The 12899-nt window shown below is 38.6% G+C and overlaps 1 protein-coding gene across 1 annotated transcript; it reads right to left on the reverse strand.

Annotated features, from left to right (window-relative positions):
* Window positions 1-2138: 2138 nt before the first annotated feature.
* Window positions 2139-12672, reverse strand: dnai4 (dynein axonemal intermediate chain 4). Its single transcript, XM_066665495.1, has 17 exons — window positions 12486-12672; window positions 12134-12302; window positions 11484-11665; window positions 11257-11369; window positions 10697-10853; window positions 10199-10338; window positions 9453-9629; window positions 9098-9283; window positions 7750-7889; window positions 7483-7569; window positions 7042-7193; window positions 6406-6563; window positions 5993-6111; window positions 5810-5908; window positions 3033-3259; window positions 2279-2432; window positions 2139-2192 (listed from the first exon to the last, which is right to left on the reverse strand). The coding sequence occupies exons 1-17, from the start codon at window positions 12533-12535 to the stop codon at window positions 2142-2144; spliced, it is 2361 nt and encodes a 786-aa protein (XP_066521592.1). The 5' UTR covers window positions 12536-12672; the 3' UTR covers window positions 2139-2141.
* Window positions 12673-12899: the final 227 nt, after the last annotated feature.

The raw sequence follows: 12899 nt of genomic DNA on the forward strand, positions 1-12899 counted from the left end.
AATGTATTTTGTTACAAATTACACATTTTTTGTGCAGGAAAATAAATTGACAAAATTCTCTAAACTATTCCCCTTGCAAAACTGCAATAATTAGTATCCTCAGATCCCAAATGATTAAACGGTGTAAATAAAAAGAAAGATGATGTAACACAGTGGGGAAAATGCCTCAGTTTTGAATTTTTTGAGTCTATTGCAGTAGTCAAAAAAAATTAAATGGACATAGAAGTGAATTAATAAATCAACAGAATGAATAAATTACAGATTCTTGTTTTAATAGTATTTTATCCTTTGGAAATGGGGTTAAGATAAACATACTCATTGTTTTTGCTCTGCTATTTTTAAACAATATCACAATAAAAGTAGATATTAGGGTTTTATTTAAGCACATATATCAAATATCTCAAAATGTCCAAAATATTTCAATTGACTGTCATACAAATGATTTAATATTTGCCTCCAGGGTTTAGTATTTTGTGGAATACTTTGTTCCTGTAGCCCATGCAGTCCTGTCAATGCCACTGGCAGCAACACAACCCCAAAGCAGGGCAGATCCATCCCATGCTTCACAGCTGGGAACGTGTTCCATTTATGAAATGCATTTCATTTTTTTCAAATGTACCTTTGTTGATTATGGCCAAAGTAGGTTCCCTGTAGGTTCTTTACAGACACTAACAGCAACCCTTGACAAACTTCTTATAATCTTCGTGGTTGATTTGTCTTTTTTATTTCTTTCATTTTGAGATCTTTCACAGTTGCTTATATAGGAGCCCATGGATGCTGAGTGTTAGCATGTGGTCTGAAGAATCAGAAAATATAAAAAGCTTTAAAATTGAATTCTGCTGACAGATTCCTAATTACAACCAGTGATTAAAAAACGAGTCTTTGTAAGCTTATGGTGTGCAAACTTTTGCACAGGTCACATTTATCATTTAGAATTTTTAATTTTTTTCATGGCTTTTTATAACTTTAATGGATTTCAGGTCCAAACAGAGCATAAGTGATCCACAAGACACCACAGCTGTGATGAACACTTAAGTTCTATAATGCACTGTTAACTGAATACAGCACGTGCTAAACAAAAGCAAAAGTACATCTAGGATCCATTTCGTCTTATAACTGCTGTTCTTGTAAAGCTGCAGATTGTATTTACTCAGAGCCTCTGACTGAACTCCTTAGCACTAAACTGTTTGATTTGCAGTAAAGGACTCAGATTAGGAGCCTCTCAGGCTGGTCATGGATTATAGTTCCCATAATGACAGCCATTTCCAGAGGTGTGATGAGTGCTGATAGCATGGATGGGTCATAAGCTGTCGAGAGGTTTAGGTAATCAGACTTTCAGAGCCTCTCCATTAACTTTCAGTGTTGCTGTCATACAGACTGTGTTCTCTAAAGATCCTTCAGCTCTTATAACTGACAGTTGTCTTGTCAGTTATATTGTTACAGAAAAAGACAACCTTAAATATCTACTCATATCTTGATAATATCTTATTTATTTGGTCAGTTACTGTTAACATCAAACTGAAAAAACAGAAATATATGAATACATTTTCTTATTATCATCATCAGGCAAAGGAAAAGTGGAAAAGTCAAGATATTATTAACTCCTCCCCACATTATATTTTTATTCTGAAGCATTTTAACCTCCTTTCTCCAATATAAGGTTCAGTATTAATATTATAATACTAGATCAATCTTGAATGATCATTTGTAATGATATCCTGTTTCATCATTCCCCACCCATCTATGGCAGAAAGGTCAACAAGCTTACAGACTACAAAATAAAAATTAATTATGATTCAGACTGTAAAATTAAGGGAACCCATGAAGAAAAGTTGGAACAGAACAACCTAATGAAACAGGTATTTTCAAATGGACAGACATTACTGAATATGTACTGTTTATCTTGGTTCTAACATATCAGGAACTTTAAACAACTGTCAGCAAAACTGTTTTTTGGCAGGTTGACTTATTTTGGTAAGATGTTTATTCTATTCATACACATAAATTAAATGTTCTTCCAGAAATGGCTGGTCTGCTGTAATCTCATTGTTATTTCTGATATGGAGTCTGTAAGTCTGATGGATAACAGATATTACTGTCAGAAGTATGATGGAGTAGCATCTCAAAGGTCTCTCTCCTGCTCAAAGCCGACTAGCCAGAGTGGACCTGATGATGTCCTCCAGTGTGTCCACCTGCCAAGAAGAAAAGACACATTTTTACATTGACAGGATATGATCACAATTTTAGAATTGTAGAACAGTTGTTTGTTGCAGCTCACCTGTGCTCCTCCTCCCACTACAAGGTTCTCCAGTTTGTAAACGCTGACCTGGCCTTCACTGTCCCCAACCAGGATGCAGTCTGTTTCACTGGCAAACAACAAAGAGGTCAGCTTCACTCCTGGACTCGCCACACTCACTAAAGTTGGATCTAGACTGCAAAAGGAGAAGCAAAGAAAGGTGTAAACAGGATTGATACAATTATTAATTAACTACCAACTGACCTACTGTACATGTGTTCATAAGCCCGAGGCAACAGGGGGCCCTTACTCAGCACAGATTTCATCACTGTCCCAAGTAAAACATGTATCTTCAAAATAGTAACTTCATAGGAGAAGGAAAAACAACCTTCACTTTCAATGAAAGTCAGTATAAAAAGATATTATTTAAAGTACTTTTGGAGCATTTCTACTGGCCCTTTCATCAAGGAATTTTCACACAAAATGGTAACTTAAAAATCCACAAAAATTGAGATTGCTTTTCTTTGGACTGCAATGATTTACATTTATAAAGTCTATGGAGACATCAGCAAACTAATACTAGGCAAAAGAGCACAAAATCGTTGCAGAGAACTAATTAAAAACTGTACTAGTAAATTTTTCTAGTGTAACCATTTTAAAGAAGTCTTATTTGTGGCCTAAGCTCACCACTGGCTTTTGTAAACAGAACTGATGTGTAATATAATGAATGTGCCCACTTCTTCAGGATTATAAATGGAGTACTACACAATGCCAAATAGAATGACCAGATATTTACATGCTGGCTCCCAGGTCCCAGATCTCTACCCTGTCCTCGTTCACTGCCGCAAACACAGTGGCCCATCGTGGTGACCATATGACATCATGAACAGCTTTCTGTGTGGAAGTGAAGACCAGCACAGGAGTGAGGAGATCTTGCCTCCAGAGCTGAATGGACCAGTCTGCAGAGCAGCTTAGGAACACATCTGGGCAAAAAGGTGACCATGTCACTTTATAGACAGGACCCTAAAGAAATGATAAAAGCACATTGAAAAGAAGTTTATCTAAAAAGAGAGACATGAGATTTCTAAAGTTTCTGGAAACCACAATAACCAATTACTGTCTTTAGCAAATTAGTTTTTATTTATAGAGTTTTGGACAAAACAATACATCCACTAAAGTGCGAAACCGTGTCATACGTATGCCCTCTGTAACAGTCCGTCTGGGCTGTGGGGGGCGCAGGCAGAGTAAAGAAACCCAGACATAAAATAAACCAGACGTAAAGAAACCCTACTCCCTAGACACCTCTTAAAGCTGTTCTAGAGGGATATGAAGGCGTTCCCAGGCCAGTCGAGACATTTAGTCTCTCCAGCGTGTTCTGAGTCTTCGTCCACGTTGGACATGCCCAACACACCTCGCCACAGTCCAGAGGCACCGGCCCGATGTCCACGCAATGTTGCAGAGACGTGTCAGCCAGTAAGGCCCCACAATTCTTTCTTTAGCTTGATAGCCTCCCTCACCCAGGGTGTCCACCACTGGGTGTGGGGATTGCCACCATAACAGGCACCAACAAATTTGTGGCAACAGCTTCATTCAGCTGCTTCAACAAGTGGTGTGGAACATGGCCCATTTGGACTTCATGTCAAAGCTCTGCCGGATGGAGGTGTGGGAGTTAAAAGATCTTTCTGACAGGTTCCTCTGCCAAACCCAAACCCTCAACACACTTTGGGAAGGCCAGGTCTGTCCGACAACCTCCCTGCCATCTGATTCAACTCACCACTAGGTGGTGATCAGTTGACAGCTCAGCACCTCTTTTCACCCTCGAATGTCCAGAATATTTATATGGCTGCAGATCCGACAATACGACTATGAAGTCAATCATCGGAATGCGCCCTAGGGTATCCTGATGCCAGGTGTACATATGGACACCCTTATGATCAAATATGGTGTTCGTTATGGATAAACAGTGATGAGCACAGAAATCCAATAACTGAACACCATTCGGGTTTAAATCAGCGGGACCGCTCCAGATCATTGCCCACGTGAGCGATGAAGTCCCCCAGCAGAACAAGGGAGTCCCCAAAATGAGCACTTTCCAGCACCCCCTCCAGGATCTCCAAGGCGGCCAGGTATTCCAAGCTGCTGTTCATTGCATAAGCACAAACAGTCAGAGCCTGTTCCCAGTCCCAAACGCACAGGAAACCTACCCTGTCACCCATTGGGGTAAGCCCCATCGTACAGGCGCTGAGCTGGTGGGCTATGAGTGAGCCCACTCCAGCCCTATGCCTCTCACCCTGGCAACTTCAGAATGAAAGGGTATCCAGACCCTCTCGAAGAGATTGGTTTCAAAACCCATGCTGTGTTTCGAGGTAAGCTCAATTATATCTAGCCGGCAACTCTCAACCTCTCGCAACAGCTCAGGCTACTTTCCCACTAGAGAGGTTACATTCCATGTTCCAAGTGCCAGTTTCAATAACCGAGAATCAGAACACGAGTGTCCCAGCCCTGGGCTGCTACCGGATCCACATTGCAATGGACCCCCCGATTACTACCCATGGGAGAGTGGACCCATGTTACTCCTTTGGGCTAAGCCTAGCCAGGCCCCATAGGTGAAGGTCCGGCAACCAGGCGTTCGCTGAGGAGCCCCTCCCCCAGGGTGAGGCCTCTGTAACCTTATTCCAGGCAAGGGAAACCATATTTTTCTTGTTTTCTTCATGGGGTCTCTTGGATCACCCTTTGTCTGGTCCATCACCTATGACCAATTTGCCCTGGGAGACCCTACAAGGGGCTATTGCCCCTGACAACATAGCTCCTAGGCTCACGCAGGCACGCAAACCCCTCCACCACATTAAGGTGGTGATCCAAGGAGAAGTACAGTCTTAAGTAGTGAATGTAATTCCTTTTAATAGAATTATATATAATATTACAAATTTAAATCAGTAGGTGATTCCAATAGTTGTTTTTTTTTTTTGTAGTAATGTAATATGGAACTATGCAGTCATGCGCAACAGTTCACCCCTGAAGTCATATGCGTTTCAAAATGAAAATTAGTTACAACCACATCCTCTGTAGTAAACAAATATAGTATTTGTCTACAAATCCAAGTGCGCCTTTTACATTTTTATTTATATTGGTAAAAAAATTAAATACACAATAGAATATGTACTTTAAATTTTGCACAGGCAATAATTTGTGTGCTATTTTGTTTCAGTAAGATACGTTCAGTAAATAAACAGTAAGAGAGAGAAACTGTAAAAGTGAGATTTATGAGATTTAATCCACATTTCACCATAAAAAATAATGCAATCTATCTTCTGAACTCAACAGCAGTGATTGCCTAATAAAACCACTAATACGCCACTAAGCTCTGTAAAACAAGTTGGATGAAGTTTTGGTAAAAACTTGGTTAAATAATTAACTTGTGTTTAAAAAATTTTAATGAGTTAAAGTTTCCATATTAATCTCATGCTTTAAGGCGTTAATGTTGACAACACTAGCTTTTATTTTATCACTTATGATATTTTTAGTGTATACATGTTATCAGACTGTGATGTTGTGGCTGCAGTAGAAACCTACTCTGTGATAGGTGTAGGTGTCCAGGAACTGCTCATTGTATGAACAGGAACATTTGTGAATATGCCCCTCTTCTGTTCCAGTCAAATAAATGTTTGAATCCTGAGAAAACAGAAATATACAACAGATGTGAAAATATGTACATATGGCCTGATTGAACCGCAAATCATCTGCAAAGCTCCTAACATTATGGTGGAAAGCGAAACACAGTCCGGCTGCCTGGCGAGAGATCAGAGCCTCACTCTTCTTTTCTCTCTCTCCCAGCTGGCTCTTGTCGTTCCTTGTCCTCTTCAGCTTCATTAGATCTGATTGAGAACACATAGAAGACATCTCATAATGACAACTTCAATTTCATTATGCACTTTAAAACACATGCTGCTATCTACATAGTACTGTAAGAATTTGAATCATAAAGTTTAACATGTGAAGATGGAAGCAGATACTTGACATAACCAGAGTGTGCCTTTTGTAAAAAGCTGTGAATTTATTGAAATAATCTTTGATATTACAAAGGAAACCGACTGTTTCAGTTAAACGAAATATGCCAAAGACATTTTTCTTTTTAAATATGTCAATGATAAAACACATGTGCCAAATACCAGTGCAGTCAAGGCCTTTGCGGAGAAACCACTTGCTGATCCTTCCATCAGCAGCCACAGAGATCAGTGTTTCTCCTTTTTCTTCTCCTGATGGACCCCGCTCCTGATTTACCCACTTCAACTGCCACACTGGACCCATGTGTGTTTGGGTACAATCACTGCAAGAAAGTGTGAAACCTTATATATATATATTCTAGTGATCAGTACATTAAAAAAAAACCTATGTTTACTATATGTCTCTGGGTGCAATATAATTTCTGTGGAGATTTCTAAACACAGAAGAGAAACAGTAAACATTGGTGCTGTTGCAAAAAATATTGTGACCCCTGAAAGGTCATGGGAAACAGGAAATTCTATAATTGTAATCTAATGCATTATAAAGGTTTAATATTATTTATTATTTTGACTTTCAGGAGTGTAAACAACAGCTAATCCCATATCATCAGATGCAGCCTTTGTAAACCTCTGTCATCCTGTGTGTTGCTTTCTTTCCTTATATTTTGAGTTACTATGCTTTCATTAAAAAAATTCTTTAATATTATTAGAGTTTAAACTACTCTCCTATGATAAGCATATACTCTTTAATGCCATTTTATCAGTCAGAGACATTTTCACTCCAGACTAAGTAGGGGCTACCTGCTGTCGATCATTGGTGTTTTCTCTTTGCTCTGTACATTGTGGATGACAATGTTTCCATCATGCATGCCCACTGCCAAGAAACTGGCATTAAAGGATGAGAAGTCCAAGGCTGTAACACCACTCTCACAGTCAAAGATACGATCAGGCCACTATAACACACAAATACAAACAAAATATACATGCTGGCATAGTTCATTTGGCAGCACTCTACAGAACATTGGTATTAAAAAGAAAATACTTGTCATACATAAGCTTCCCATGATTCATGCAACCTATATACCAATTGATACTGGTAGAATAAGTCTTTATAAATGAGTATAAATAATTATGTAGGTGTCATATCACCTTATGTTGTGTTCATTCATATTAACAATTAGTAGCAACTGAGTGTCAATATTTTGAGCTATAAATTGATAATAAATTAAGTAAGAATCATACGGTAGGGTTTTTCAGAGACCAACAGCAGACAAGTCCAGATTTCTGATCTTTGAAATCAAACTGACCATATCCCACAGCCAGCAGGTCCTGTAATAGTGCATAAGACAAATGGATATTAATCATGATGTCTTACAGTGTACAGGCTACTTGACCTTACATTATTACATTTTCTACTGTTTAAACTAATAGTGGATAGATTTACAAGAATGGAAAGACCAGTGTAGACTGAGAAAAGTGCAGGCCATGTGTAAAGTGGTGAGTAGTTACTGGATTTTTCTTGTTCCAGGCCATGCTGCTGACATTGCGACCCATGGTGAACTCACAGCTGAAAGCCCAAAGGCGCTTCAGAGCTGGACTGAGGGAGATTTCATCCTGACCCTCACTCTCATCCCCCACACTGTCTGGATCTATGCACAACACATTCAGCAAGCATGGGCTAGAAATATTAAAAAATATCAGTGATATTTTTTATTATACATTGTCCCTGTTTTATTCTTTATGTTCTGTTCTGTTTTGTGTGTTTGTGTATTGTCTACTATTGTTCAAGTCATGTTCTCAAAGTGTTTGTTTTTGTTCTGTCGTGTGTCTACCCATATGCTCCTCATATGATCTCTGGCCACGCCCCCTCCTGTGTCATCTGACATTAGCTCACTGGTTTTTCGTTGCCCTGTTAGTTTATAAGACTGTTCCATCATCTGTGTTTGTTGGTCATTCGTGTTTATTTGCTTCTGTCTGAGTCTTGTTTGCTACCTGTCTCTAGTTATTGTTCTGGTATCCCTCTGCAATTGTTCAGTCTTTGTTCTCACATTCAGGTCATGGTTTATCACATCCAGGTTGGTGTCTTGGTTATAACCCGCCTTTGTCCTTGTGTAATTCTCTGATTATTCTCGTGGTAGTTCAATCTCCGCCTCTATTTGTATTTAGCCGTTTTTCATTTTCTCTGCCCAGGATGAGTTTCCTTTTCTCTTTGTCTTATTTCTAATGATGACATAAACGGGCTTCGGAGAGATTAAAGCAAATTAAACAAATATTTCGGAAATAGTGTCGTGAAGTCTAATCGTCGCACGACAGTGACATCTGGCGGCCAATCTGTGGTCAAAACAACACCCATCATCTCCATTTATATGATTTTGATATGAAACATTCCTTCATCAGATAGTGAGAAATGTGAGGCAAAAGCCTCATCTAGCTCTTTTTGCCTTCCTTTCAGTTAAAAATAATGCACTTTTATTAAAAATAATATACAAGCAATACAATGTTTTATATACAGACGACATTAAGATTTGAATCTGAGTTTTGAGGATGATATCACTAGTTCCTTAGTTAGTTTCTTACTCTATTTTCTTTGGTAGTGCCTGTTAATGTATCAGCTTTTGTTCCCTGTTTTGGCTTTGATTACGTATTCTTTATTTTTGTTGGTTCCCAGTCCTGTTATTCTTAGTGATTAGATAGTATGTCTGTTTTAGCAGTGTCAGTTTGTATTCTTGTGTTATTTCCCTGGTTCTCTGTTTAATAAAATACATATTTGCATTTACACGCAGCACCTAACTTCCCTGCACCACTTGATACATTTGACCAATTGATCCTCATGCATTTCTGTATCCCTTATCGTTACCTGAGAGTATGGGCAGCTGTCTGTAGGCTGAGAGTTTAGGCTGGTAGATGTTCTCAAGAATTGCTCGTTCCATAACCAACAAACCCTGCTGGAACTTCTGTGACTGCAGAATCAGATTTGGGTCAGGTGCATTCTCCACTTGAACCACAAACGCCTCCATTTCAATCCTGGAACTGGTGCTACTTGCTAAATTCAGATGATGCAGTCAATGGATAAGCAGTGTATAGTGTTTTACCATAGAGGTCAACAGGTTCAGCTATGACTCAATATCTATATAAATCAATAAAATACAAAAAAAAATATCTCACTCTATTACATTTCAATCAGTAACAGGAATTTAAAATGCCATAATTACCTATGCTGTTGACACTGACTGCAGACATGGTTCTGTCTAGAGCTCTAGATGAATCTAAAAGATGAATGGAGGAGATTTCTGGGATGGTGGGCCTTTCCCCATCTGAAGAAATGGGTTCTCCTGCCTTGCTGCCAGTCACATATGAATCATACCTGTCCCAGGTGGTTGCTGTGGAGGCTGCAAACAAGTTTTAAAGTTTTTAATATGCGTTCTATAATAGTGCTCTCTCAAATTCAGTGTGATTTAAAAAAATAATAATAAATTCAACTTCTAAAAGTGGGCGGCACAGTGGTGCAGCAGGTAGTGTCACAGTCACACAGCTCCAGAGACCTTGAGGTTGTGAGTTCAAGTCCCGCTCCGGGTGACTGTCTGTGAGGAGTTTGGTGTGTCCCTGTGTCTGAGTGGGTTTCCTCCGAGTCCAAAAACACACATTTTTGTGTGGTCCATAGGTGTGAGTGATTACACACAATAAATGAATGAATTAATGAACTTCTAAAAGTTAATATATCCCCTTGGACCAACAGAAATGCAATAAAATTACTTGGGGATATAAATCTCATTATTCTGACTTGCACTAAAATATGTTTCTCTTGTAAATTTACCATTTAACAGGCTTTTCCAGTTGATCTTTTAAAGGTTTGAAATATAGAAGAAACTGCGACCCTGGACTGGATAAACGGTTACAGACAATGAATGAATTAATGAATATTGTAGAAGAAGGTTTAAAACTACATTCAGCAACTTGCCTTTTTCTGTCATGCTGATGCTCTCAGTTTGGATCTCCTTAGTTTTGGGTGCTCCGTTAAATGTCTGCATTAACCGCTCAAGATACTTGTCATTGCCCAGTCTGCTTTTGCAAAGTTCTGTATATGCACTGTTCCTCTTCCTTCAGGCACAAAAAGAAATGTCATTATTCATTCTTTCATTCATCTTCTGTAACTGGTTCATTCTGATCTGGGAGGGGGTCGGGAGCCCACACAAAATAATTGGCAGAATCAAGGCAGGAACATGCTATGTTCATCACAGGGCATCGCACACAGAAATAATACTAGACATGACAATGATATTATTTATGTAAAAAGCAGACTTAGTATTTGGACTTGGCAGCTGAGTGCTAAAAGATAAACCATTTCCATTATATCACTATGGTTAATTGCAACAAATATACAGCAAAAATGTCTACAAAACATCATTTATCTTTTTGCATACTTATAAAAATAATGAAGAACTTTATAAGCTTTTACTTGACTGCTTCAGCTTCATCTGAGTCTAGAGAAACACACACAGCCGGAATATCTAGCAGCCACATGGTCTCTGTCTCAGTGAGGTAGATGTCCACCACATTGTCCAGCATGTGCTCCTTGATTTGCTCCTTCACCTCTTCTCTCCAAACCTGGACATCTGTTTTCAATAAGCAGGTTAGATTAATTAGATAATATCTAAAAGAAATATATAATTTCAGTTTTAAATCTCTCAAATGAGAGAAAAATGTTAAGATTTAGTGGTAAAATAACACGTAATGATCACAGCAATTTTCAATGACTATATTAGATCTTTACATTTCTTATGATTTGTTGGATTGTTTGAGGAGTAGTGAAGTGTGCCTACAGCATATCTCTAACTCCTTTCTGAATAAGCCGACATTACATAAAAGGTCCACCACCTCAGTGCATATCCTGTGTTCAACATGCTGTATAATTATTTCAAAGGCATAGGTTCAAATGAACTTACAATGTTTACTACTTGTGTGCATCCATATTTCTTCTGATTCGATTGAAGAATCAGAAGATGGATAAAAGCTAACCTGAGAGACCAACTGAGGTGTCTCGTCTTAAAGATGGATCCTCAATTTCATCATTCCCAGATTCCATTGTAGACTGACTTGATCTGGAGACAGAGCTGCTCCCAAAAACAGACCTGGAACGGAAAGGAAACAGATAGTATCAGATAGTACTAGATATCAGTTTCAGATAGTACTCAAATTCCCCTCATAATGTTCAACGCTAAATATGTGTTTAATTGACTGCCTACCTTGAAAAAGGAGCAGCAAAGCTTGCATTTGTAGTTTGAAAAGCTGTGGATAAGAAATCAGAGATGGTACCTCCTGATGTGTCTTGGGAAGCAAATATTTTATTCTGTTTGGTTTGTACAGCTCCAGGTTCTGGTTGGTAAAGAGACTGAGGTGTGACATCCTTCCCTGTTTCATCAAAAACCTGAACAGCAAATTGAGCTCCATGTTATGCTGATATATACAACTTGTTTAATGTTTATGCATTATACTAACAAAACCTGTGTTGTATAACATTAATGCTTTATGAACACATATGGTTATGAAACGTTCTAACATTGTTCTACGTACGTTTACAGTGCCAACACATTTTCTCCCCGTGAAACATTGATGTTCTGTCTGCATTCTGAGCAGTTTTTAGATATTGAGCTTCAAATGTCCAAAATATAATTTGACTTTGGACACATTATAATTTGACTTTTCTAGATAAAGATTTCCGAAATGCATACAAAATCACCCCACACAATGTTAATACATTCCAATATGCAAATAACTGAATGTTGACATAATGAATTTCGGAAAACTTCAAAGGGACGGTTTGTAAAAGTCCGTGTAAATCTAATGGCCCTGACAATGTGAAATCATTCAGAATGCAATGGCAATGAACTGTTACCTGTACAAGGGGTTTAGGGGTTTGAGCAGAGCTTTTTTCCAGAAGTTTACTGTCCCCTGCTAAACTGAAGCTCTTTCTGCTCACAGAGGCGTTCACACTCCGAGAGTTTGTGGTACTCAGGTTTGTTTTGTGAATTCCAGAGGTTGACTGGTTCATCCTCACCAACGACCTGAGAACAGTCGGTTAACTTGGACTTTTAATAAAGGACCAGCTCATATTTTAATACAGAGCAATAAGATTTCATATCAGTAAACTGAGCGGTAAATTATGCTAGCTACGTCAGGAGGACACTGAGTTCCAGCTAAACGTTGGCTAAACATGCTCTGAACTAGGTAACTCGAGTATTACTTACGTGCTCACTTTTATTGTAGGTTTCCTTTGTTTTGCCGTGGATTTCGACATGTTTCGTATTTTTGAAGACAAAACTGAACTAACGCTATAATATATAAGTTAACCAGTGAATGTGTCCTGCCGCTTCCAACATCAGTTAACACTGGACCCTGTTTAATGTAACCTTGACGACAGACCACGCCCACTGAATCCGAGCACTCCTGTTTTCTGTACAGGGAAACACTACAACACCCCACTACACTACAGTGATAAAACATAGCTACTACACTACACTACAGTGATAAAATATAGCTACTACACTACACTAGTACACTATACTACACTATAGTACAATACTAGACAACACTACAGTACTACACTATACTACAATAACACACTACAGTAAAACACTACACCACTAATATATACACTACAC

The sequence above is a fragment of the Hoplias malabaricus genome, chromosome 3, assembly GCF_029633855.1.
Source record: "Hoplias malabaricus isolate fHopMal1 chromosome 3, fHopMal1.hap1, whole genome shotgun sequence".
In the NCBI taxonomy this organism is placed as follows: Eukaryota; Metazoa; Chordata; class Actinopteri; order Characiformes; family Erythrinidae; genus Hoplias; species Hoplias malabaricus.

What these genes read in the sequence shown, in the direction of transcription:
- dnai4 (XM_066665495.1), bottom strand. Translation starts at nt 12,535, where the DNA reads ATGTCGAAATCCACGGCAAAACAAAGGAAACCTACAATAAAAGTGAGC. An exon ending in CCTACAATAAAAGTGAGCAC is followed by an intron (nt 12,303 to 12,485) that starts GTAAGTAATACT and finishes GACTGTTCTCAG; the next exon opens with GTCGTTGGTGAGGATGAACC. An exon ending in GATGAAGCTGAAGCAGTCAA is followed by an intron (nt 10,339 to 10,696) that starts GTAAAAGCTTAT and finishes TTGTGCCTGAAG; the next exon opens with GAAGAGGAACAGTGCATATA.